The sequence below is a fragment of the Mirounga leonina genome, unplaced genomic scaffold (assembly GCF_011800145.1).
Source record: "Mirounga leonina isolate KUSES-001 unplaced genomic scaffold, KU_Mleo_1.0 Mir_153, whole genome shotgun sequence".
Classification (NCBI taxonomy): Eukaryota; Metazoa; Chordata; class Mammalia; order Carnivora; family Phocidae; genus Mirounga; species Mirounga leonina.
In genome coordinates, this window is record NW_023270387.1 from 13,305,511 (window position 1) to 13,327,683 (window position 22,173).

Genomic DNA, 22,173 nt, shown 5'->3' on the forward strand with positions numbered 1-22,173 from the left:
TTTTTTCATTGTAATGCACTGTTCCTAAATGATACTCGAACCTGTCTGGAAGTTTGAGGATGCTAGATATTCATGGGACTTAAGCAGTCATGTCCTAGAACTCAACGTCTACTGAAAATAAACTCCAGTTTCATTTCTAGGCAAAGCCACAATGAGACTTAAATTATTATTTAAAACCTAGCATGTAATATTTAAGTGGCAACAGACGTTCCTGTTAATGAATGAAACATGACGTAGACATTTTTCCCCTCAGGTATAGAATGAGCCAAGGGGACTCAAACCCAGCAGCTATTCCACATGCAGCAGAAGATATTCAAGGAGATGACAGATGGATGTCTCAGGTAAAAGGAAGTGCGTATGTATTATTCACCAAAGATGAGTCTCTTCAGTTTTCCAGACTCTTTTGACCAAAGCCACAAAAGTGCATGCATTTTTATGGTCAATAAGAATCATTACTTTAAATAAAAATCTAATGTTACGCTAATGTCATACCTAATCACTAGCCTGATGTTGGACCAGAGGAATATTTTGAAAGCATAGTCATTGCCCTTTGTTCCTCTTGAAAGATAACAGTGTCTCCACAGCATTTTTTTTTTTTTTTTTGGTAAGCGCTTTTTATTTTGAAGTAATTTCAAAATTACACAAATGTGCAAAAATTTTAGAAAGAACTCCCTATATCCTTCATCCAAACCTGCTAGTTAACGTTTTGCTACATCTGCCTGAAGGTTCTGTTCATATCTGCTTGTATTTGTATGTGCACATACCAACATTCAGTGTTTTCTGAACCATTTGAGAGGAAGTTGCAATTATCATGCCCCTTCACCCCTAAATATTTCAGTGCATTTTCTAAGAATAAGGACATTTTCTTATAAAACTACAGAATGGTTATTAAAGCCAGGACATTTAACATTGATATCATGCCATGTTCACAATTCTCCATTTGTCCCAATGTTTTTATGTCAATTTTCCTCCCAGTCTACAATCACACGTTGCATTCTGTTGTCCTGTCTTGTTATTCTCCTTTACTTTGAAATATTGCTTAGCCTTTGTTTTTCATGACACTGACAGTTTGGAATATAGGCCATTTCTTTTGCGGAATGTTCCTCAATTTGGGTTATCTTTTTCCTCCTAATCAAGATTCAGATTACACATTTTTGGCAGGTATCAGTGAAGTGATGTCCTCAGTGCGTCACATAGAAGGTACATGGTGTTGGTTTGTCTTATTGGCGATTAACTTTGATCACTGAAGATGTTGTTGGCCTAAACCAGTTCTTCTTTATTATGGTGTGGACTCATAGTTCTTATTCTTTCCAGGGCGTTATAATCGTTGTAATTTTCAAGCTCACATTGTCCCAGGTTTAGCAAGTGGGACTCCTCTCCGGGTTCCTATGTCTTCTTGATGTGTTCCATTGTTTTGTAGCACTGTGTCTCCTTTGTATTCTTAGCTGCCTTTTAATAAGCTGTTATCACTTAACCATAACTGTATTTAACCTTCATCTATTGCTTTCCAACCATATTTCCTCTTTGGAATAACAAGTTCTATATGATTTTAAGTACCCAGAGTTTTGCATTTTAGTATTTAGTGATTCTGTTTATACTCTTGATAGTTGTCTACTTCTGTTTTTGTCTTCCCAGACTTAAAAATCAATCTGTCTACTAGCTAATTTTGAGTGGTAGTAAGTACTTTTTTTTGACTTTTATATGGATCAGCTGCATGGTTATTCTTAATCTTCCTAGTTTGTTTATATCCTCTTTTTTTTTTAAGATTTCATTTATTTATTTGACAGAGAGGGAGAGAGCAAGCACAAACGGGAGTGGCAGAGGGAGAAACAGGCTTCCTGCTCAGCAGGGAGCCAGATGCAGGGCTCAATCCCTGAGCCGAAGGCAGACGCTTAACTGATTGAGCCACCCAGATGCCCCAGTTCATTTATATCTTAAAAAGTATTATGAAATCCACTGGCCATTCTGTGTATTTACCACTCACCCTAAAAAAATAAAACATTGCTAATAGAATTGATGTTCTGTGTATACCTCTCATTGATCATTTTTTCTCTTTCCCACCTCCCTGTCCCCAAACCAGTATCCTAAATTTGGTGGGTTTTTTTTTCATGTGCTTACATACTACATATATCTTAAATTTCTAAACTGTATTTATAGTATTTTTGCATGCTTTTAAACTTTTTGTAAGTAGTATGTTTTTGTATTTTTCTGCAGTGTATCATACATGTTAAAAGCGTAGCTATAGTTTTTTCCTCCCTATTTTTTAAATTTTATTTAGTTAAGATTTTATTCATTTATTTTAGAGAGCGCTTGAGTGGGGTGGGGAGGGGCAGAGTGAGAGGGAGAGAGAGAGAATCCCAAGCCGACTCCATGCTAAGTGCAAAGCTGAATGCAGGTCTTGATCCCAGGTCCCTGAGATCATGACCTGAGCCGAAATCAAGAGTCAGATGCTTGGGCGCCTGGGTGGCTCAGTTGGTTAAGCGACTGCCTTTGGCTCAGGTCATGATCCTGGAGTCCCGGGATCGAGTCCCGCATCGGGCTCCCTGCTCGGCAGGGAGTCTGCTTCTCCCTCTGACCCTCCTCCCTCTCATCCTCTCTGTCTCTCATTCTCTCTTTCTCTCAAATAAATAAATAAAATCTTAAAAAAAAAAAAACAAGTCAGATGCTTAACTGACTGAGCCATCTAGGTGCCTCTTTCCTCTTTATAAATAGTATTTCTTTGCTATATATGAAAATACCATTTAGGTACAAATATTTAGGAACGTTTAGGCCATTTATAACTTTATTAAAAGTAGTAACTAGAACTAGATGTCTTTGTTGTTCTGGCATAAATTAGCAGGCTTTAAATAATTAGCATTGACTAGAAAAAAATAGTCAAATGGAAGAAAAACAGGAATATTTAAAAAAAAATTTTTAACCTGTATAGAAGAATAACTTTACTAAATAATTAAATATATGCTCAGATCTTGGTTTCTTTTCTCCAGTGAAAGGAATCAGGGCTACTTGGAGAAATGATTGCATCTACAGCTGGAACAAAGGAAATAAAAGATGAACCTGTAGCATCTTGTAGTGCAAGAGAGCAACTACTCAAGAAAAGGAAAAAAAAAAAAGATGTATGGCAAGAATATCACTGAAGAGAAGTGTCCTTAGCACATCTCATAGAAGACCAGTGATACTGGTTTGTCTCTTTGATGATATTCACTTTGACCACTTGAGGCCAACCTGAAAGAGCACCCGAGTACAAAGTTGGACAGTTTGAGCGACATAATAAATCATGATATTATTGGTTTATAACTCAAAGGATAAAGTAAATATTCATGAACCCATTTTGCTATAAATAAACAATTGATGAACAGGGGAAAAGATAATAATTTTAATTAATAAATGTAGGGGAGCCTGGCTGGCTTAGTCAGTAGAGCATGTAATGCAACTCTTGATCTTGGGATTGTGAGTTTGACCCCCACATTGGGTTTAGAGATTACGTAAAAGTAAAATCTTTTAACAATAAATAAATGTAGAAGGAGGGAGGGAAAAGAAAACCCTCATTTGAACACCATGGTAATAATTACTGTAGGGAAGGTCCATCAGTGAATACTAAAATTAGTAGGCACACCTTTAAGGAGAGAGAGTATATTTGCCTAGCCTCAGGAGTATCCCCCTGGAAATTACCTTGGTGGTTTTAACATAAGACCACGTATTTTTTGATATCCCCTCTCTCCAGAAGGTGGAGCTTATTAATTCCCCATCAGTGAGAGCTGGATTTAGTGTCTTGTTTCTTTTTCTTTAAGATTTTATTTATTTGACAGAGGACGAGTGGGAGGAGCAGGCTCCCCGCTGAGCAGGGAGCCCGATGCGGGGCTCGATCCCAGGACCCTGGGATCATGACCTGAGCCGAAGGCAGACGCTCAACCAACTGAGCCACCCAGGCACCCCTAGTGTCTTGTTTCTAACAAATACAGTATGGAAAGGAAAAATAACTATATATTGGAGAAACCTGGCAACCACCACCTTAACCAGATGATCAATGTTAACATCACCAGTAATAAGTCATGTTAATATTGTGTACTCCTCTCTGATATGATATAGCAAGGGCACACACATCATCTCCATGGTAGGCTTCCAGAATAATTCATCACCTCAGTGTGTTCGTGACAAAATAATCAGCCCCAAATTGAGGGACATTCTACAAAACACCTGACTACTACTAAATGTGTCAACGACATGAAATACAGGGAAAGACCAAGAAACTGTCCCATGATGGAAGAGACCAAGGAGACATGTAGACTCAATGCCATGTGATACCCTGAATTGGTCCTGGGAACAGGAAAAGGACATAGAGGAAAAATTGGTGAGATCTGAGTAAACTGTTTTTTTTTTTTTTTAAGATTTTTATTTTATTTTTAAGTAATCTCTACACCCAATGCAGGGCTCAAACTTAGAACTTTGAGATGGAGGGTCCCATGCTCTACTGACTGAGTCAGCCAGGTGCCCCCTGAGTAAGCTATTTTAGTTGATACTATTTATGAATATTAATTTCTTAGTTTAACCAATGTATCATGCTCATGTAAGATGTTAACATTGGAGGGAACTGGGTGAAAGGTATATGGGAATACTGTACTATCTTTGCAACTCCTCTGTAGATCTAAAATTATTTCAAAACAAGTTTTGAAGTGATAATATTTCCTATGAAGCATTGCCAAAATACCATACCACGTATCAGGAAATACCTGGAGCAGATGAACGTGTCCACTAGGATCACCATAGGAATACAGTCAACAAAATCCAGACTGTGGGAGATTCTGTAGGTCAAAATGGGCAGAAGACATGAACAGACACTTCTCCAAAGAAGACATACGAATGGCTAACAGACACATGAAAAAATGTTCAACATCACTAGCCATCAGGGAAATAGAAATCAAAACCACAATGAGATACCACCTTACACCAGTTAGAATGGCAAAAATTAACAAGACAGGAAACAACAAGTGTTGGGGAGGATGCAGAGAAAGGGGAACCCTCCTACACTGTTGGTGGGAATGTAAGCTGTTGCATCCACTCTGGAAAAGGGAATGGAGGTTCCTCAAGATGTTAAAAATAGAGCTACCCTATTCTGCTTTCGTGTACGTTTGATATTTTTCATATTAAGTTTTTTTAAGGGTGATACTAGTTATATGCTTTCTGGACTAGAAAGTAGGCAAGCTAGAATTTGAACATAGGCTGTTCTGTCCCCAAAGCTATTGTGCCAGAAAGAGGTACACATAGTGAGTCAACTGTTTAAAAAAAGGTTAGGGAGGCCTGTGGGGGAAAAAAAAAAAAAAGGAAAATATGCCCAAATGATAGTTACTGGGCTAAGATGGTAGAATTCTAAGTGTTTTGTTTTGATCTATTTTTCCAAACTTATTGTACCTACTTTTAGACTTAAAAAGAAAACATAGAGTACCAGAACCTTTAGAACAGCAGAGCTTAAATTCCATGACATTCTAGAACTGTGAACTATTTCACCGGTTTTGAGAGGTAGTTGGCACTGTAGTACCACAATGGAGAGGAGAAGTGTTGTGGAAGTGTACCTACTCGCCAGCTATGGTTTTATTTATTTATTTATTTATTTATTTATTTTAATTTATTTATTTGACAGAGAGAGACACAGCGAAAGAGGGAACACAAGCAGGGGGAGAGGGAGAGGGAGAAGCAGACTCCCAGCTGAGCAGGGAGCCCGACGCGGGGCTCGATCCCAGGACCCTGGGATCATGACCTGAGCCGAAGGCAGACGCTTAACGACTGAGCCACCCAGGCGCCCCACCAGCTATGGTTTTATTCGTGCCCATTTTATCTCTTCAGTTTAAAAATACTTATTGAAAAAGTAGTAATTTAAAAAGTTTATTTACACAAAACGTGGATGTAAAAAAAGGAAAATCTGTGGGCACCTGGGTGGTTCAGTTGGTTAAGCATCCAGCTCAGGGTTTCAGCTCAGGCCCTGATCTCAGGGTCTTGAAGTCAAGCCCCGAGTCGGGTTCCGTGCTCAATGTGGATTCTGCTGGACAGATTCCCTCCCTCCCCGACTGCTCCTCCCCCACTTGGACTCTCTCTCTCTCTCTCAAGTAAATAAAACCTTAAAAAAACAAAGGGGGGCGCCTGGGTGGCTCAGTCGTTAAGCGTCTGCCTTCGGCTCAGGTCATGATCCCAACGTCCTGGGATCGAGCCCTGCATCGGGCTCCCTGCTCTGCGGGAAGCCTGCTTCTCCCTCGCACACTCCCCTTGCTTGTGTTCCCTCTCTCGCTGTCTCTCTCTCTGTCAAATAAATAAAATCTTTAAAAAAAAAAAGGAAAATCTATATCAAATCCTGTCACTCTACAGGAGGAGCTCTTTTAATTGTCAAATTATTTCCAGAAGTATTTTTGTATTTTCACCCATAGCAGATGAGTATCTCCGATTCACCACAGTGTTACCTGCACAGATATTTAGCAGCAGAAACACTTAAATATAACTTAATTCCTAAGGAAAGCATCGTTGAATGTAGAGCTTGAGAAAAAGGAACAGCATTCAGACCTTTCCCTAGAACTGGGTTAAAGACTGTTGCCTAGAGTATCATGTACATTTATTTCAGGGATGAATATAGAAACTTCAGCTATGTCCTTTAGTATTTTTTTTTTGAAGATTTTATTTATTTATTTGACAGAGAATAGCGAGTCCTTTAGTATTGATGAGTAAAATCCATTTTAAAAGTGTCTTGTGCCCTTGCAGCAGAGAGAAGTACTCTAGGACTAGGTCATGGTCACCACTGCTTATAGATTTGGATTCGACTGAGAAAGGATTGACTCCCACTTTGCCATTGTCTCAGAGTTGGAGGTGAACAGGCATTTTCAAAGGCCATGTTAAAACATCCAAATAAGATACATGATTCTTGATTGGTTCCTAGTTCAAAAAAAGAGCTATAATACTTTATCCAACTCTTGGAACAACTGGAAAAATTGAATATGGACTGAATATTATGGGACTATGGGACTATTGTTCATTGTCTTAGATGCAATAATAGTTTTGTGGTTTTATAGGAGACTGTCCTTACTCATGCTGAAATACGTAAAGGTGAAGAACCATAGCATTTGCCACTTACCTTCAAATGGTTCAGCAAACACAAACAGATAAAGCAAATATGGGAGAACATTATTGTTGAATACAGGCAGAGGATATACAGGTGTTCATTGTACTGTGGTTTTTCTGTGTGTCTGAAATTATCTTTCAAAGAGTTTGAGGAAAAGATAAACTTCTAAAAAACATGTTAAGTGTGTTTTTCCATTCTGGTTTCAATAGAATTCCAGTTTTCTTAGCATATTAGAATGATCAGTGTGGTAAGGGTGGGAAGAAAATCTCAGTAGTTTATTTCAGACAGAATAAATAGAATGTTTAACAGCAGAGTAACTGGTTGGACAACTGTTCTGTCTAGGCCAAGACCTCTCACTGAGAAAGAAATGCCAGTTTTCTAATTTTTCTTCCTTTTTCGAACCAGCACAACAGATTTGTCCTCGACTGTAAAGACAAAGAGCCTGATGTACTGTTTGTGGGGGATTCCATGGTGCAGTTAATGCAGCAATATGAGGTAAAGGTGGAAGGGGGGAGGGTGGGTCTTGGCTACCAAAGTAAATCCATTCATCGCTAGCAAACTTTCACTCTGAGCTGAATCTGTAGGCTTATTCATGACAGTTTAGAGAAGCTCTAGTTCAGAGTGCGAGGGAGGTCAGACCTCCATAATGGGATTCTTTGTGCCACCATGCATGATGAGACAAAAAATTCAGAATTGTTTCTAACTCAGCTCCCTTTTTTGCCACACAGTGCCACAGAGTCTTACTGTGTTTTACATTTTCTTATTTTGTATATATTTTTTTAAAGATTTATTTATTTATTTAATAGAGAATGTGGAGGAGGGGGAGGGGCAGAGGGAAGGGGAGGCAGAGAATCCCAAGCAGACTCCACACTGAGTGCAGAGCCCGATGTGGGGCTCGATCCCATGATCCTGAGATCATGACCAAGAGTCGGATGCTTAACTGACTAAGCCACCCAGGCGCCCCTTATTTTGCATATTTGCGTATTTTTAGAGCGCTGGAGCCAGTGTGCAGGTAACACTGTGGTGAATCGGAGATACTCATCTGCTATGGGTGAAAATACAAACATTAATTGGATGTTTAATTGGGTGGATGTAAAAAAAGGAAAATCTGTGGGCACCTGGGTGGCTCAGTTGGTTTTTTTAAGATTTTATTTATTTGACAGAAAGAGAGCAAAGTAGGGGGAATGGCAGGCAGGGGGAGAGGGAGAAGCAGACTCCCTGCCGAGCAGGGACCCATCCTGAGCTGAAAGCAAGAGCTGGGTGCTTAATGGACTCCGCCACCCAGGCGCCGAGCAGGGAGTCTGATGTGGGGCTCGATCCCAGGACCTTGAGATCATGACCTGAGCCGAAGGCAGACGCTGAATGACTGAGCCACCCAGGTGCCCCATATTTTGTGTTCCACATCTTTTTTTAAGATTTGCACTCTTCCAGGGCAGTTAAAGGAAAAGATAGCTTGATTCCTTTCTGGCTCCAGCGCTCTAAATTTCTTCATCTCATGTTTCTACTTCACCCTATTCATTTTGATGCATGAGTAAAGGGAAAGGAGAGCTTACTGAGTTGGCACCTTGAGTATAAATGCTGGAACCTCCTGACGGGCATCGGGCAGCATTGTGACTCCATTCTTGAGCTCAGGTCGAAGACTGCATTAAGAACTGAGTGATAGAGGGGCGCCTGGGTGGCTCAGTCAATTAAGCATCCGACTCTTGATCTCAGGTCTTGATCTCATGATTTTGAGTTCCAGCTCCACTTTGGGCTCCACGTTGGGCATGGAACCTACTTAAAAAATAAAGTAAAAAATACATTAAAAAAAAAAAAGTAATCATAGAAAGAATTGAGTGATACAGTGCCATCCTCCGAGCCTTGCAAACACTGAGCAGCTCATGATTTGCAGCATTACATTTGAATATAGAAAATGAAAATTATTCTTTCAGGTGCCTCACAAACACATTGCAATGGAAGAATTTTATTTCCCACTCAGTTTAAATAAAGCTCTTTTTTCTCTTTTTAGATATGGCGAGAGCTTTTTTCCCCACTTCATGCACTAAATTTTGGAATTGGGGGAGATACAACAAGACATGTTTTGTGGAGACTAAAGAATGGAGAACTGGAGAATATTAAACCTAAGGTGAAATGAAACTAATGTTTTAAAGAGTATCTTTAATCTTGAGTCTTTTCCAGGTAGAAAATTGTCTGAAACTGCTAGTAAAAACAAACTGCTTCTTTAAAGCATTATTTTGCTACTGTCTTTGCTTTGTTCCCCTTTAAGATAAATGATGCTGTTGTCCTTGCTTAAGAACATTGCAGATAGGTATTAAGAAATCAGTGTTTTGCTTGCTTAGGTTGTATTTGTAGTTGTTAATAATGGTCTTCTTCAGCTGTAGGAAGGGATTTGATGCTCATGAGGCACGCTATTCTGTAGGCCTAAATGCAGCACCAGGGGAATCTGCTCAGACGAGGGCCATGGTGGCAGTGTCATGATTCACTTCAAGAAGTAATTTTGGAGCTGTTTAACCATATAAACAAATTAGTAAGCAAGGCCTCCCAAGTTTTTCTGAAGAAAATTTGAAGCAGATACGAACAAATATTCATAAATGTGTACCCCACTACCTTAACACATTATAAATGTCCTGAGTTGGCACACTGTGCATGTAATTTTTTTCAGCTCTAAACAAAGAAAAAAAACAAAGTTGATAACAGTTGCTTTGTTGAAAGTATTTTATTTTTTGCCTTTAGAAATTTTTTTTTAATTTTTAAAAAAGATTTATTTATTTTAGAGAGAGAGCATGACTGGGAGGGGCAGAGGGAGAGGGAGAGAGAATCGCAAGCCAACTCTGTGCTGAGCCCAGTGCGGGCCTTGATCTTATGACCCTGAGAACCCATCCTGAGCTGAAAGCAAGAGCTGGGTGCTTAATGGACTCCGCCACCCAGGCGCCCCTTTTTATTCATTTATTATTATTTATTTATCTATTTGAGAGTGAGAGAGTGCATGCCTCTGGGAGTGGGAGGAGGAGCAGAGGAAGAGGGACAGGCAGACTCGATGCTGAGCGCAGAGCCTGACATGGGGCTCAGTCCCATGACCCAGAGATCATGACCTGAGTGGAAATCAAGAGTCAGACACCTAACCAACTGAGCCACCCAGGCGCCCCTCTATTTTTTTTAAGATTTTATTTTTAAGTAATCTGTATACCCAATGTGGGGCTTGAACTCACAATCCTGAGATCAAGAGTCCCATGCTCTACTGACTGAGCCAGCCAGGAAGCCCTATTTTTTGGCCTTTCTAATAGAAAAACTAGTCCATGTTCCTGTCTTTTGTGACAGGGTGGAAAGTTACTTTGTTGGGTTGTATACTAAGATGTATGTCTCTAGGTGACAGCCACCTCGTAGATGAATTTTTTTTTTTTAAAGAGGAAAAACTCGAAACTTCATCCAGCTTCCTCCCCAGCTACTCTTTCTTCAGTATAACTGCATTTATACCAGTTACATTCCCTTGGGTACTTTTGTTATTTTTTTTTCTGGAAGATACTTGTAGTCAGGGAGTTTCTATGGTAGGAGTTGCAAATATTTTTTCCTGGCTTTCTTAGATTTCACTTTAGTATTTTCTTCAACATGCAGAGTTTTTATTTTTATACAGTTGAATTTGTTATCTTTTCTGTATAGTTTCTGGATTTTAAGAGCTTAGTTTCCAACTCCACAATGATGAAAGAATTCTGTCATTTCCTCCTAGGGTAGTTTTACTGCTTCGGAATTAATCTGCTTGGAATTTATCCTGAGATCTATGAGGCCTAAATCAGTGTTTGAAGGTGGCTGCTCAGTTGAAGTTATCCCTACCATTTGACAAGTTCACCTTTCCTTCTTTTGATTTTTGAAATAAGATGCTTATCTAAACATTGATAAATATTTTTATCTAAATATTAGATTTTCATCTAAACGTTCCTTTATTCTTGGTTATTTACTCATCGCCCCGCTTTCTTTATCTTCCCTCAATTATAGGTCATTGTTGTCTGGGTAGGAACAAACAACCATGAAAATACGGCAGAAGAAGTAGCAGGTGGAATCGAGGCCATCGTCCAACTTATTAACACAAGGCAGCCGCAGGCCAAAATCATTGTATTGGTATGTAGCCTTTGGGCCAGTAGTCTTTGATGTCATTAGGTCAGGTGAGGAATGTTTTTAGAAATATGATCACTCATGAATACAGAGAATCTTTAGGTGAAAGCAGTTTATGATACTCCTGAGAGGCTCTTCTCTGATATGTCCTATTGTCTTACTGGTTTCATCATTTCCCAGACCAGCTGAGGGAGTCATCTTTTATCTGCTTATCCTTGTTTAGAGGTTGTTGTCTCAGGTAGCCTTCGTTTTTGTTTTTTTTTTTTTAACTGTCTTCTGATAATTTTTTAAATCACATATGAAACTTGTCCTAGTCCTGAGTCTCTTTTTATTAGACTGGCTTTGGATTAACATAGATGTGTTGTTCAGTCCCACTGTTCATATGTTAAAGGTGGTATATTTATTAGAATCTCTGAATTCTCTAAAACATCAGAGATTCTGTTAGCAAAAAAATGGGTGCTTTATAGTCTTACTCCTAATAGAGAGTACTGCCCTTTATGGAGCTAAAGCATTAAATATTCACCGTCTCAGAGATAAATAGCTGTCTTTAAGTATGAAAGTTTACCTATAGATACTCGTAGCAAAACCAAATTCTGAATGAAATCTGGTATGTATTCAGTTCTTTAATGAGATGATGTTAAGAAGGTAGGCATTTATTCAACAAACGTGAGGATCACTATGTACAAGACACTGTCCTGGGTCCTGAACATACAAAAATGAGTAAGACATTGTCCCTCTCAAGGAGCACACAGTCTGGTCTAGTGGTAGATGGGCACAGCAATACAAAGAGAGAATTAGCATACTGTATGCTAATAGGAGTAATTATACTGTATGCTAAGGGGAGAATAGGTTTTTTTTGTTCTGTTTCGTTTTTTAAGATTTTATCTATTTGTCAGAGAGACAGCGCACGCACAAGCAGGGGGAGCGGCAGGTAGAGGGAAAAGCAGGCTCCCTGCTGAGCAAGGAGCCTGTGCGGGACTCGATCCCAGGACCCTGGGATCATGACGGGAGCCGAAGGCAGACACTTAACTGACTGAGCCACCCAGGTTTTGTTTGTTTTGTTAAGATTTTATTTAGAGTGAGTTCACTCGAGCAGGGGGAGCAACAGAGGGGGAGAGAGAGGGAGGGTGAATGAATCTCAGTGTGGATCTGAGTATGGATCCTGATGTGGGGCTTGATCTCATGACCCTGAGATCATGACCTGAACCAAAACCAAGAGTCGGATGCTTAACTGACTGAGCCACCCAGGCGTCCCATGAGAAAGGGTGGATTTTAGACATAAAAGCTACATTTGACTATAGTTTTTAAAGAATTCATTGGTCTCCAGACAGATGGAGAAAGGAAAGAAGGCATGACAGAGGGAGGGGAAAAAAACGGTGAAAGTCTTATACTTGTGTGTGTTTATTGGGCAAATGAAGGGGGGTGCTTGAAGAATTCTAGGGCTGTCATTGAATAAAGTTTAAGGCTAGGATGGTTAGGAGAAAGAGGTATGGCCAAGTCACGTAGGGATTTGTGTGCCTTGATGGAGGAGTTTGGGTTTTTCTTTTTTTTTTTTTTTTTTAAGATTTTATTTATTTGAGAGAGAGAGCACATGAGAGGGGGGAGGGTCAGAGGGAGAAGCAGACTCCCCGCCGAGCAGGGAGCCCGATGCGGGACTCGATCCCCAGACTCCAGGATCATGACCTGAGCCGAAGGCAGTCGCTTAACCAACTGAGCCACCCAGGCACCCAGAGTTTGGGTTTTTCTTACTGGTGCCCGTGGGGAGCCACGTCTTATTTTTTTATTACATGGTATTTAATATAATTTACTTGCTTATATCCCTGCTTTACTCCAGAAAGGGTTGTGGTTAAGAGTCCACCTCTGAGGTGGCTCTTACAAAGTGGCTGATACAAAGCTGCTTAGGACATATTTGTTGCGTGAATGTTGCTGAATAAATCCTCCATAAATAGTCTTTGTTGCAACCAGACTTTTAAATTTGATATACACTGGTGTTCTCTACAACACTCAAACATCAGCAGTGCCCTAAATGATTCTGTGAGGGAATGATTGCAGAAGTCACTGAACATAATAGCCCCGATCCCATGACAGTTACAAGAGCTGTGTGGAAACAAGATTTATGACATACTTAAGTGAAAAGTCCAAATATTAAAGTGTGTGTGTATTATAGTTAGAATTACTTAAAGTACAGATAACCCTTGAGGGGCACTGACCCCCATACAGTTGAAAATCTGCATATAACTTTTCACTCAAATTTTTTTTTTTTTTTAAGATTTTATTTATTTATTTGAGAGAGAGAGAATGAGAGAGAGCGAGTACATGAGAGGGGGGAGGGTCAGAGGGAGAAGCAGACTCCCTGCCGAGCAGGGAGCCCGATGCGGGACTCGATCCAGGGACTCCAGGATCATGACCTGAGCCGAAGGCAGTCGCTTAACCAACTGAGCCACCCAGGTGCCCACTTTTCACTCAAATTTACTAATGGTCTGTTGATCAGAAGCTTTCCTGATAAGCAGTCAATTAAGATATATTTGGCTTGTTATATGTATGACATACTGTATTCTTACAGGAAAGCTAGGGAAAAGAAAATGGGATTAAGAAAACCATAAGGAAGAGAAAATATATTTACAGTACTGTATTTATGGAAAAACATTTGTGAATAAGTGGACCTGTGCACTCCACACCTGTGTTGTTCAAGGGTCTGCCGTAGTCACGTGGTGAAGAGATTAGGAGCATGGTATTTTTCTTTTTTGTTTCTTTTAACATGATAGTATTTTAGTAATTAATTATTATAGGGAAAAATCACATGGCATACCTTTGATATTCTCATATTAAGGAAAATGCTATGCAAATACATAAGGTGCTTTTCTCATCCTTGCTTGAAAATCCCAGTAGGTATGGTGCCCTGTTCTTAAGGCTTACTCATTTTTTATGGCTTTGACTGTCACGGTGTTCTTTGAGTGTCAGAACAAAGTGTATGTTTGTTGTTCACTGGCCATCCTCCCTGGTTGCTCATATCTCAGCAAGACTCCGATATGTAAGCAGTTCTTTTTTGTTAACTGTTATATGCAGAGCCTAATACTTCAACAGTTATGTAAATGAGGGTTTAGGATTGACTTTGTGAAATTTTTGAGCCGCTTAACAAAAGGATAGGAGGAGATGGTCTAGGGTAGCAGAGTCATAATTATCTATAATTCTCATTTGGAACTATACAGTCACATAAAAAGTGGTAATAAAGCTTCCAACATTTTGCTGAAAAGAATTAAAGACATGAACAAGTACTTAACTTTGGCATAAAGGTTTTTTTTTAGTAGAATACCCGCAGAAAATCTGTTTTTGTAAAATAAGTCCTCTTACCATAGCCTGTAGGAGAAGTAGGTAGAAATTTTTTTGCCTACATAGGAATAACTTGGTGTGTGCAATCACTAGTTATAAACCAATGGAAAGGTTGTCTGACAATAATTTTATAATAGGATCAGCATCTGTAAAAGGACATTTCTAGTTTGAGATGGTAAACCTTGCTCTTGACACGTAAGGGTGAACTTCTATTGACTGTAGGAGGACAGACATGTGATTTACCTGAAGATAGATAATTAACATAAGTTAAAAATGAATTAAGAAAATAGCTGTTTTATCCTAGCAGATATTATGTGGCTTTGGTTCGTCTAGACCACAGTTGTTCCCACTGTTTGTCTTCTGCAGTAGTGTAGTTTCCGTGTAGCATTCATAAATACATGTGCGTTGGAGCTGGGTGATTCTGATGGCTGTATGGAGAATGAATTAAAGGGAAGACCACGCTGGAGGTGGGAAGGCCAGTCAGGAGACTTTACATTAACTGAGAGAGTAGTGGTAAGTTTCCAAGCCATAGCAGCATGTACACTCAGAATGGAGGAGAAAAAAAGGTTTTGAAAATTATTGAGGATGCAAAAGCTGAGTAATTCAATGGTAAATAGATAAGGTATGTGGGATGAAAGATGCAGGGAGGTCGGAATGATCGGTTGGTACAGAGAATGTGGAAGGAGCATAGTGTGGGGAGAAGATGATGAATTGCTTTTGGACATGTCAGGTTGGGAGTGCTTCGGGAGGTTTGGGAAGTTTGGTTCTAGGCTAGAGTGTTCAGAGTGGGCCGAGTAGTAGGCCAAGGACAAGACCCTGGAGCATACCAACAATTAAGGGACAGGAGGAGGAAGGGGTGCTTCTGAAGAGACAGAGAAGAAATGGTCAGAGAACCGTCATTGAAACCAATCTAGTTCAGAGTTTCTAGTGTTTGAGAAATCAAAGTTTTAAGAGTGTCAAATGGAGCAGTTCTTCCAGGAATCTCAGAAATCACAGATGAGTCAGTAGAGAAAAACCAGTGACTCTTCTCTTCTTGTGTTCTCTGCTTTGCCCCAGGGTTTGTTACCTCGAGGTGAGAAGCCCAACCCGTTGAGGCAAAAGAATGCCAAGGTGAACCAGCTCCTCAAGGTTTCCCTGCCGAAGCTCACCAATGTCCAGCTCCTGGACACAGACGGGGGCTTCGTGCACTCGGACGGTGCCATCTCCTGCCACGACATGTTTGATTTTCTGCACCTCACAGGAGGGGGCTACGCCAAGATCTGCAAACCCCTGCATGAACTGATCATGCAGTTGTTGGAGGAGACCCCTGAGGAGAAACAAACCACCATCGCCTGACTGGCTCCCATCAGTGTTACTCGCACCCCAGCTTCCTCAGATCAGTTATATCACTGGCACTACAGAATCCTTCTCTTTCCTAAGGCACTTTGCATTGTAGAATGTTCCTGGATGTTCATATCTAGTGTTTGAAGGGGAGGAGGGATTTAAACTGGTCCTGTACATAGAAGGTTGGTTTGACACAGGAGACAAATTAGCCAAGGAAGATTGTTGTTTAAATTCGTTTGAAACCAGAAGGGGACTTTTTAGTTGTATGTGTGACACACTCATTGAATTATCACAGTTTTTCCTAGGACAACATCGAGCCTAAGGACTGAACAAAATGAAGATTTTTTTTTTCTTGGCCTTTCTTTCTATGGATTATGTCATATAGAGTAACGATCAGGATCCATACCTACTTGGCTTTAATACAGATGTCTTTTCCAGTTTTTAAAGTTCATAATTTAGCCCTTTGTTTTTAGTTTGCTTTACTCCTATGTATTCGCAACATTTTCTTAACATACAGCATCAGATTGAACATGCTTGTGATTCAGATATGGGAGATGCTATGGTTAACAAGTGAATTTGTTCCATTCTCTTAATCTTTCCCATGTTTAGCAATGGAAGAAAGGTTTTGCCCCATTTGGGGGACTCTACGGAGGGTATTATTTTTATGCTGCTGAATATCATGTCTATAATAGACCCATGCATGCAGCCTTTCCTCCCTATTTCCCCTCATCCCCTCTTTGTTTTTTGGGGGGGTCCTTGTTGACATTACAAGCTTTTAACACATTTTTGACCTAGGAGCTCTTGCTGGAAGTATAAGTCCCCAGCCAGTTACTCTCATGATGATAGTACTGATGTGCAACTCATTCTCGTGTGGTGCTCTGTGCGTAGTCTGTGTAGTGCTGTCCAGATTCGGAGTTCTGGTTTGGTTTGTTTTGTTTTTCCCTCAAATGTTTTACACTTTCCTCTTTTGGGGGAAAAAAAAAAAAAAGGCAACCAGAACTCTATTTCTCATTCCATAAGCCCTGACATTATTTCAAGTTTTATAGTATCTTAGGGTGTATATTTTATTTTTTTATTGGCTTAGTTTTTAAAATTTTATCAGTCCAGAAAAATTTGGCCTTTTTCATGGGGAAACAAATGGAGCTGCTCTTCAGAATAGGCATTCTACCTGATCCCACCATTTTAGTGAAAAAGAACTAGGTTGGTTTGACTTTCAGGGTCTGAGGATTTCTTTCGAGAGAGCTCTTTATAATCTTAATGTTTTGCTTGAGCTTCAAGAACTGCCATTTTAAAAATAATGGGACAATACATGGTTTATTGTTCAGTATACCTTTGGAATATGTACAAACTGGATCTACAAACAAATATTTTAAACTGGACCAGGTGGGTATTGGAGTAACCTATTAAAATGTGCTCTGCACTGATTCAGCTTAACATTCAAGTTCAGTGACTAAGGAATATGTTTGATGTTTTGCTTGCGAGGCAAATGTCGGTGCTTTTGTGAGTTGGAGGGGGTTGCTGATTTGTGCTAAGAGCCACTTCTGATTGAGAGGGATAGAACTTGGGCTGATGTTTTTCTTGTGAAATGTCTTTCTAGGAATTTTTTTGGTCTTATTTTTAGTCCTTTTTTTTTTTTTAATACATTTCTGAATGTATCATGTCTTCACTAACGACAAAGTACATGTGATGTTTACTAGCCTCGTTTCCCACATTAAAGTTCCCTCTCTTTTTAGGAGCCCAGATTCTTGGGTTTATCAGGACAGGTTTTTTCTTAGCTGAGGCATAGTTCTAAGGAGGGCGGAGAAGTTTGTGTGTGAAAAGACCGATTCTCATCCAGGTCTTTTTCCATTTGTCAGAGGGCGGGACTATCGTCCAAACAAACCCGTTAGGTTATTCCTGCAGCATGCGCTTTTAGCTTCCCTCTTGACTAAGGATCAAATAGCCCTTTGTGAGCTGGCCTTCAGCTCCTTTGCTTATGTGTGTAAACCTCGGGTGTTACTACATTTTATGCCTACCAGAGCTATTCAAGCAATAGTATTTGAACCACTGGCCTTTTAAATAAAAGTCTGACCCATTGCTAATGTGCAGATACTGAGTCCACTTTCATTTCTTGCCCACTTTCTTTGCACTGCGTTAGGGCAAAAAGTGTTCATCTGTTTTTCTTTGATTAACATCCCTGTTCGCTATAGTGACAGAACTTAATGCTTACTCTTTGGATTTCTCTCTTTATACTTCTCATGTATATGTAAATGTAATGCACTGTCCAAGTGAAATGTCCTAGTTGTCATTGTGATTAAGGGGCCAACTTTCCAGACAGCTAGCAGAGGTGTTCTGATCCTCCCCCCAGCAAGTTTTAATTCCTTTGCCCCTCCATTCCCGATACCTAGCTGGCAGCCAGTGATGGCTGTGGATCTCTGTGGGCACATTGTGAATGTGGCAGGTTGAGGACGTACTGCCAAGGGTGACCTAAGGCATGTTGTTTGGCTGCCTCCACATTCTAGGCTGCCACGGGCAGTGGTCTGGCACCCACTTAGGGTCTTTTTCGACTGTTGGGGGCATCTATCTAAACCAGAATCTTCTGCAAAAAACCTTAACCCAACAAAACAAATCTTGTGTAGCTCATTCCCTGCTCTTAAGAATTCTGTCTCTTGTTGTTAAAAAACAAAAACACTTTTTTTTTTAATCTAGTCACTGTTTACAGTTGTATGCTAAAGCCTGAAATATTGTCTGTGCTGTGGTGTATGAGCATTGCCAATTTTATATTTATTGCAGTGAAGAAGAAACTAAAAATATATGAAAATGAGGAGCATGTCCACGCTCCTAAATCTGTGTGGGTGCATGTGGGAGAAGTGAGTCGGGGTCTCTTGAAAGGAGGCTTTTTGGAGTGGGGTCTCCCAGGCTTCTCCTTGGTGTTCCTGCTTGGGGATCACTGCTGCTAGCTGACTGGACCTCCCCAACAGAAGTTTGTGATTCTGCTTTGGCGAAGTTTCATTGACTAGTAGAACTCATTCTGTTTTAGTGCATATTTCAATATAAATGTAAACATTTCTCTCAAACTTGCTTATGTCTTTCTGTCTCCTTTATCAGAGTCTCTGGATTCCAATGGAGGGGACAAAGGGATGCTTTTTTTCCCCCCTACCTTATCACAAGCACACTGGATACTTAAAACATCCTCCTTCTTTTCTGGGGAAGTGACTATACTGAGCTGACTGGCATCACATCTCCTCAGGGCTGTAGGAGGGAAGGATGGGGTGAGCAGTTACAAGGAATCCTAACTAGACACCTGGGGAAATTGTCAAAGGAAGTATTTCAGATTGGTTATGAGTATCTGTCAGTTAAAAAGAACCGATTCTTAAACTGTGAAAATGACCTCTTGGTCTTTTTTCCTAATTTCAGTCTTTAGAATTTATTCCCATTAAATTTGTAATTTCCACTGTTTCTCACTCTCTTCCTCACACTAATAATCATCAGTTTCCTTTTTTACACTTTAGAATATCTCTTTCTACTATTGCCCCCAGCATGCACTCGAGTGCTTCCAATCAGTTGGACTGTTCTGAGTTCCTGTGCCATCTAGGGAGAAAGTCCTACTAATATTTTGCAGGTGTATTCGTCCCCATTCTGCTGTTGGCTGAGAGGCCCAGGGAGGTATGAATGGTATCCATCTAAGGAGTCCTATAATTTCGGTACCTGAGCTGGGATTTGAACCCAGCTTTACCAGATTTCAGAATCCTTGCCTTGCCACTACTCATTCAATCTGGGCTGTCCTTCTAGTTGTAGATACATCCCTAGTTTCCTTTCTGCAGCCGGCATACTCTTCTGTTCCGTCCTACACACGGCCACACGAATATTAGAATTTATTTAAAATGCGTTACCTGGCCATCTTGCTTTCCACCTTAAAACAGCAGCAGAATGAAATTGTGGCGTTTGTGGAGCCAGAATTTTTGGTGGTACACATGAAGGGGTTCAAAGACTGCTCGGCCGTTAACAGGTCAGTAAGTTCGGACTGACAGGAAGACCCTTGGGGAAATGCAAGTGTAAGATCTAAAGGAAACAGGAAAGTGTAAGTACAGTCAAATGGCAAAAAGATAATTAAAAGAGCAACGTAGCAGCTTCCATATGCTGAGGCGTGGGGGCGGGGACCACAGGGGTAGATGAAAACGTTGAGGGTTCATTCATACAGAGACGCTAAGAGAGCACAGCTGCTTCCTTTGTAGCCACCCTTACCCATGAGTCCGGCGTGTTTGTGCAGACAGGTCAGGCTGGTTGTATGCTGTAGACCACCGGACCTGAACCAGATGAATGGCATCGGTGGCACCAGCCTCCTAATACGATGTGACCACGGAGTTCAGGACAGGAACCGTGAGCATGGACACAGCTCTCACGTAGCATCTTTGCCTCCCCAGTCTCAAACAGCCTGACCCAAGTATGGCCTCTTCATAGCCGTGATACTCGAGCAAGGGCCACTTACTCAACTGGCCCATCAGGGCCTAGCCTGATGACTAGCCCCCAGCCACGCCAGCAGTAATTACAGCAAACTGATCCGCCAGTAAAATGTTCCCTAGCTGCTGTAAGCTCCTCTGTTTTTTGTAGCATCTACTTTATCACTCTTCACCGCAGTGATGGCTACTGGGTTAAACTGGCTTACTCCTGGAAGAGAATAGAATGTGGAGATACTAAGATACTTTTGCTTTTCTAGTTGTCTTCCTCCCATATCTAATCACACCAGGTTCCTCTCTGCCCTCTCCTCCCCCAGAGGCTTTGCCTTTGTCAGCGGCTCACTGGTTCCCCTTAAGACACAGAGCAGCAATGAAAGCAGCCCAGGCCCCTCTGTTAAGTGTATCCAAACTACTAGCCCATGTGAACTTCACTGGCCAGGACAAGTGGGTAGGAGGGAAGGCTCCCTCGCCAGCACCCACTTGGGGAAAAACGACAAAACCAGCAGGAGAGTCCCATCTCCTACTTTCCTCCAGTCATAGCAGGGGTGAAATCTTCACTCGGTTACATATTTTTATATAGCCACGAAGCAAAGGTCTTAGAGGTTTGATAAACATGCAGTCTTTCTTCTACTCTGGCTTGATTTTATGCTATCGATTTTAAGATCTCAGAAAACATTTTACATACTGCTCAAGCTTTGACCATGACGCATCTGCAGCAAGCTCATCAATAATTACGCATAGCCCAAGCCATTAGAACATCCAGTGCTCTCCATGACTTGACCCTCTTCAATTCATATCCTCCCACCCCTTTGAACCTTCATGCCAGTAGCACTGAACTTCGAGTCTGTGACTTTGCTCCAAGTTGAGACCCCTTGTCTGGAATATGCTCCTATTCCTTTGCTAGGCTAGCTTCTGTTCATCTTTCTGGAGCCCCCCTCGGAGACCTCCTGGGGTGTTTTCTGATTTCTCCTGATTTCCCTGATTTCCAGCTCTGGTTTGTACTAGATCTCTCGTCTCTGAGTTCCCATAATACCGTGTGTAAATCTTTTATCATTGCACTTACTCTGTATTATATGCTTACTATTTGTTCTACACTGTTAGATTATGAATTCTTAAGAACAGAGAATGTGTTTTAAGTATCTATGTTCCCAGCACCTAGCTTAGTGACTAGTACAAACTAGGCATTGAATAAATGAATGAATGAACAGGAGATGGAGTGATTTGTTCATGGTCATCTAGCCGGTAACTGTCAATACTGAAATTGAAACACAAATCTTTTGACTTCATTTCCTGTTCTTTCAATGATACCACACTGCTGCTTGTGAGCAACAATGCACATTATTAATAAGGACAAACAAAATTCACTTTTAAAAACAAAAACAGATGTCATACATACCTATCACAGAAGTTTTCGACACGTTTTCTGGAATTGATTGAAACTAGACGGAATTAATAAGATAGTTTTTATAGGAAAAGTAAAACCAAATAAAAAGTTAGACTGGTTCAGAGGAACAAATGTATCGTGTATGAGAGAATCACCTTTGTGAAGGCTCTGGGGACCAGTGAGGTAACAGGAGATGCTATGGGAGGTGGCCTATATGTGAGCCAGAGTGTAAAGAGAGGGGACCCTTTCTTTTATTGAGAACTACATGGAATAAGGGTTGAATAGCTGCCATGTTATCTTTAGATAACAGCCAGAGAGGAGGAAAAGCTTCTTGAGTTGCATCTTCTGATTTCGTAGCTGGAGACCCAAGCCTTCTTGAGATAGGAGGATGGCTCATTTTTAATCAGTGATCTTTGGAGACAGATTTGAGTTGATCAATTGTTTATCTCCTTGTTTTCAGCAGCCTGATTGACCAGCTTCATTTCCTGCAAAGC

The 22,173-nt window shown here is 40.6% G+C and overlaps 1 protein-coding gene across 2 annotated transcripts in view; it reads left to right on the forward strand.

The window, feature by feature from the left end:
* The window catches only part of PAFAH1B2 (platelet activating factor acetylhydrolase 1b catalytic subunit 2), a 29,467-nt gene extending 7,979 nt beyond the window's left edge, over window positions 1-21,488 (forward strand). Inside the window, exons 2-6 of one of the 2 annotated variants that reach the window (XM_035009025.1) lie at window positions 254-341; window positions 7,505-7,594; window positions 9,108-9,224; window positions 11,090-11,212; window positions 15,593-21,488. In XM_035009025.1, coding sequence (XP_034864916.1) covers window positions 261-341; window positions 7,505-7,594; window positions 9,108-9,224; window positions 11,090-11,212; window positions 15,593-15,871 — 690 coding nt within the window. In that variant the 5' untranslated portion in view covers window positions 254-260 and the 3' untranslated portion in view covers window positions 15,872-21,488. Of the gene's footprint in view, window positions 1-253; window positions 352-7,504; window positions 7,595-9,107; window positions 9,225-11,089; window positions 11,213-15,592 lie in introns of both variants that reach the window. The other variant, XM_035009024.1, reaches the window with a different exon arrangement.
* Window positions 21,489-22,173: the final 685 nt, after the last annotated feature.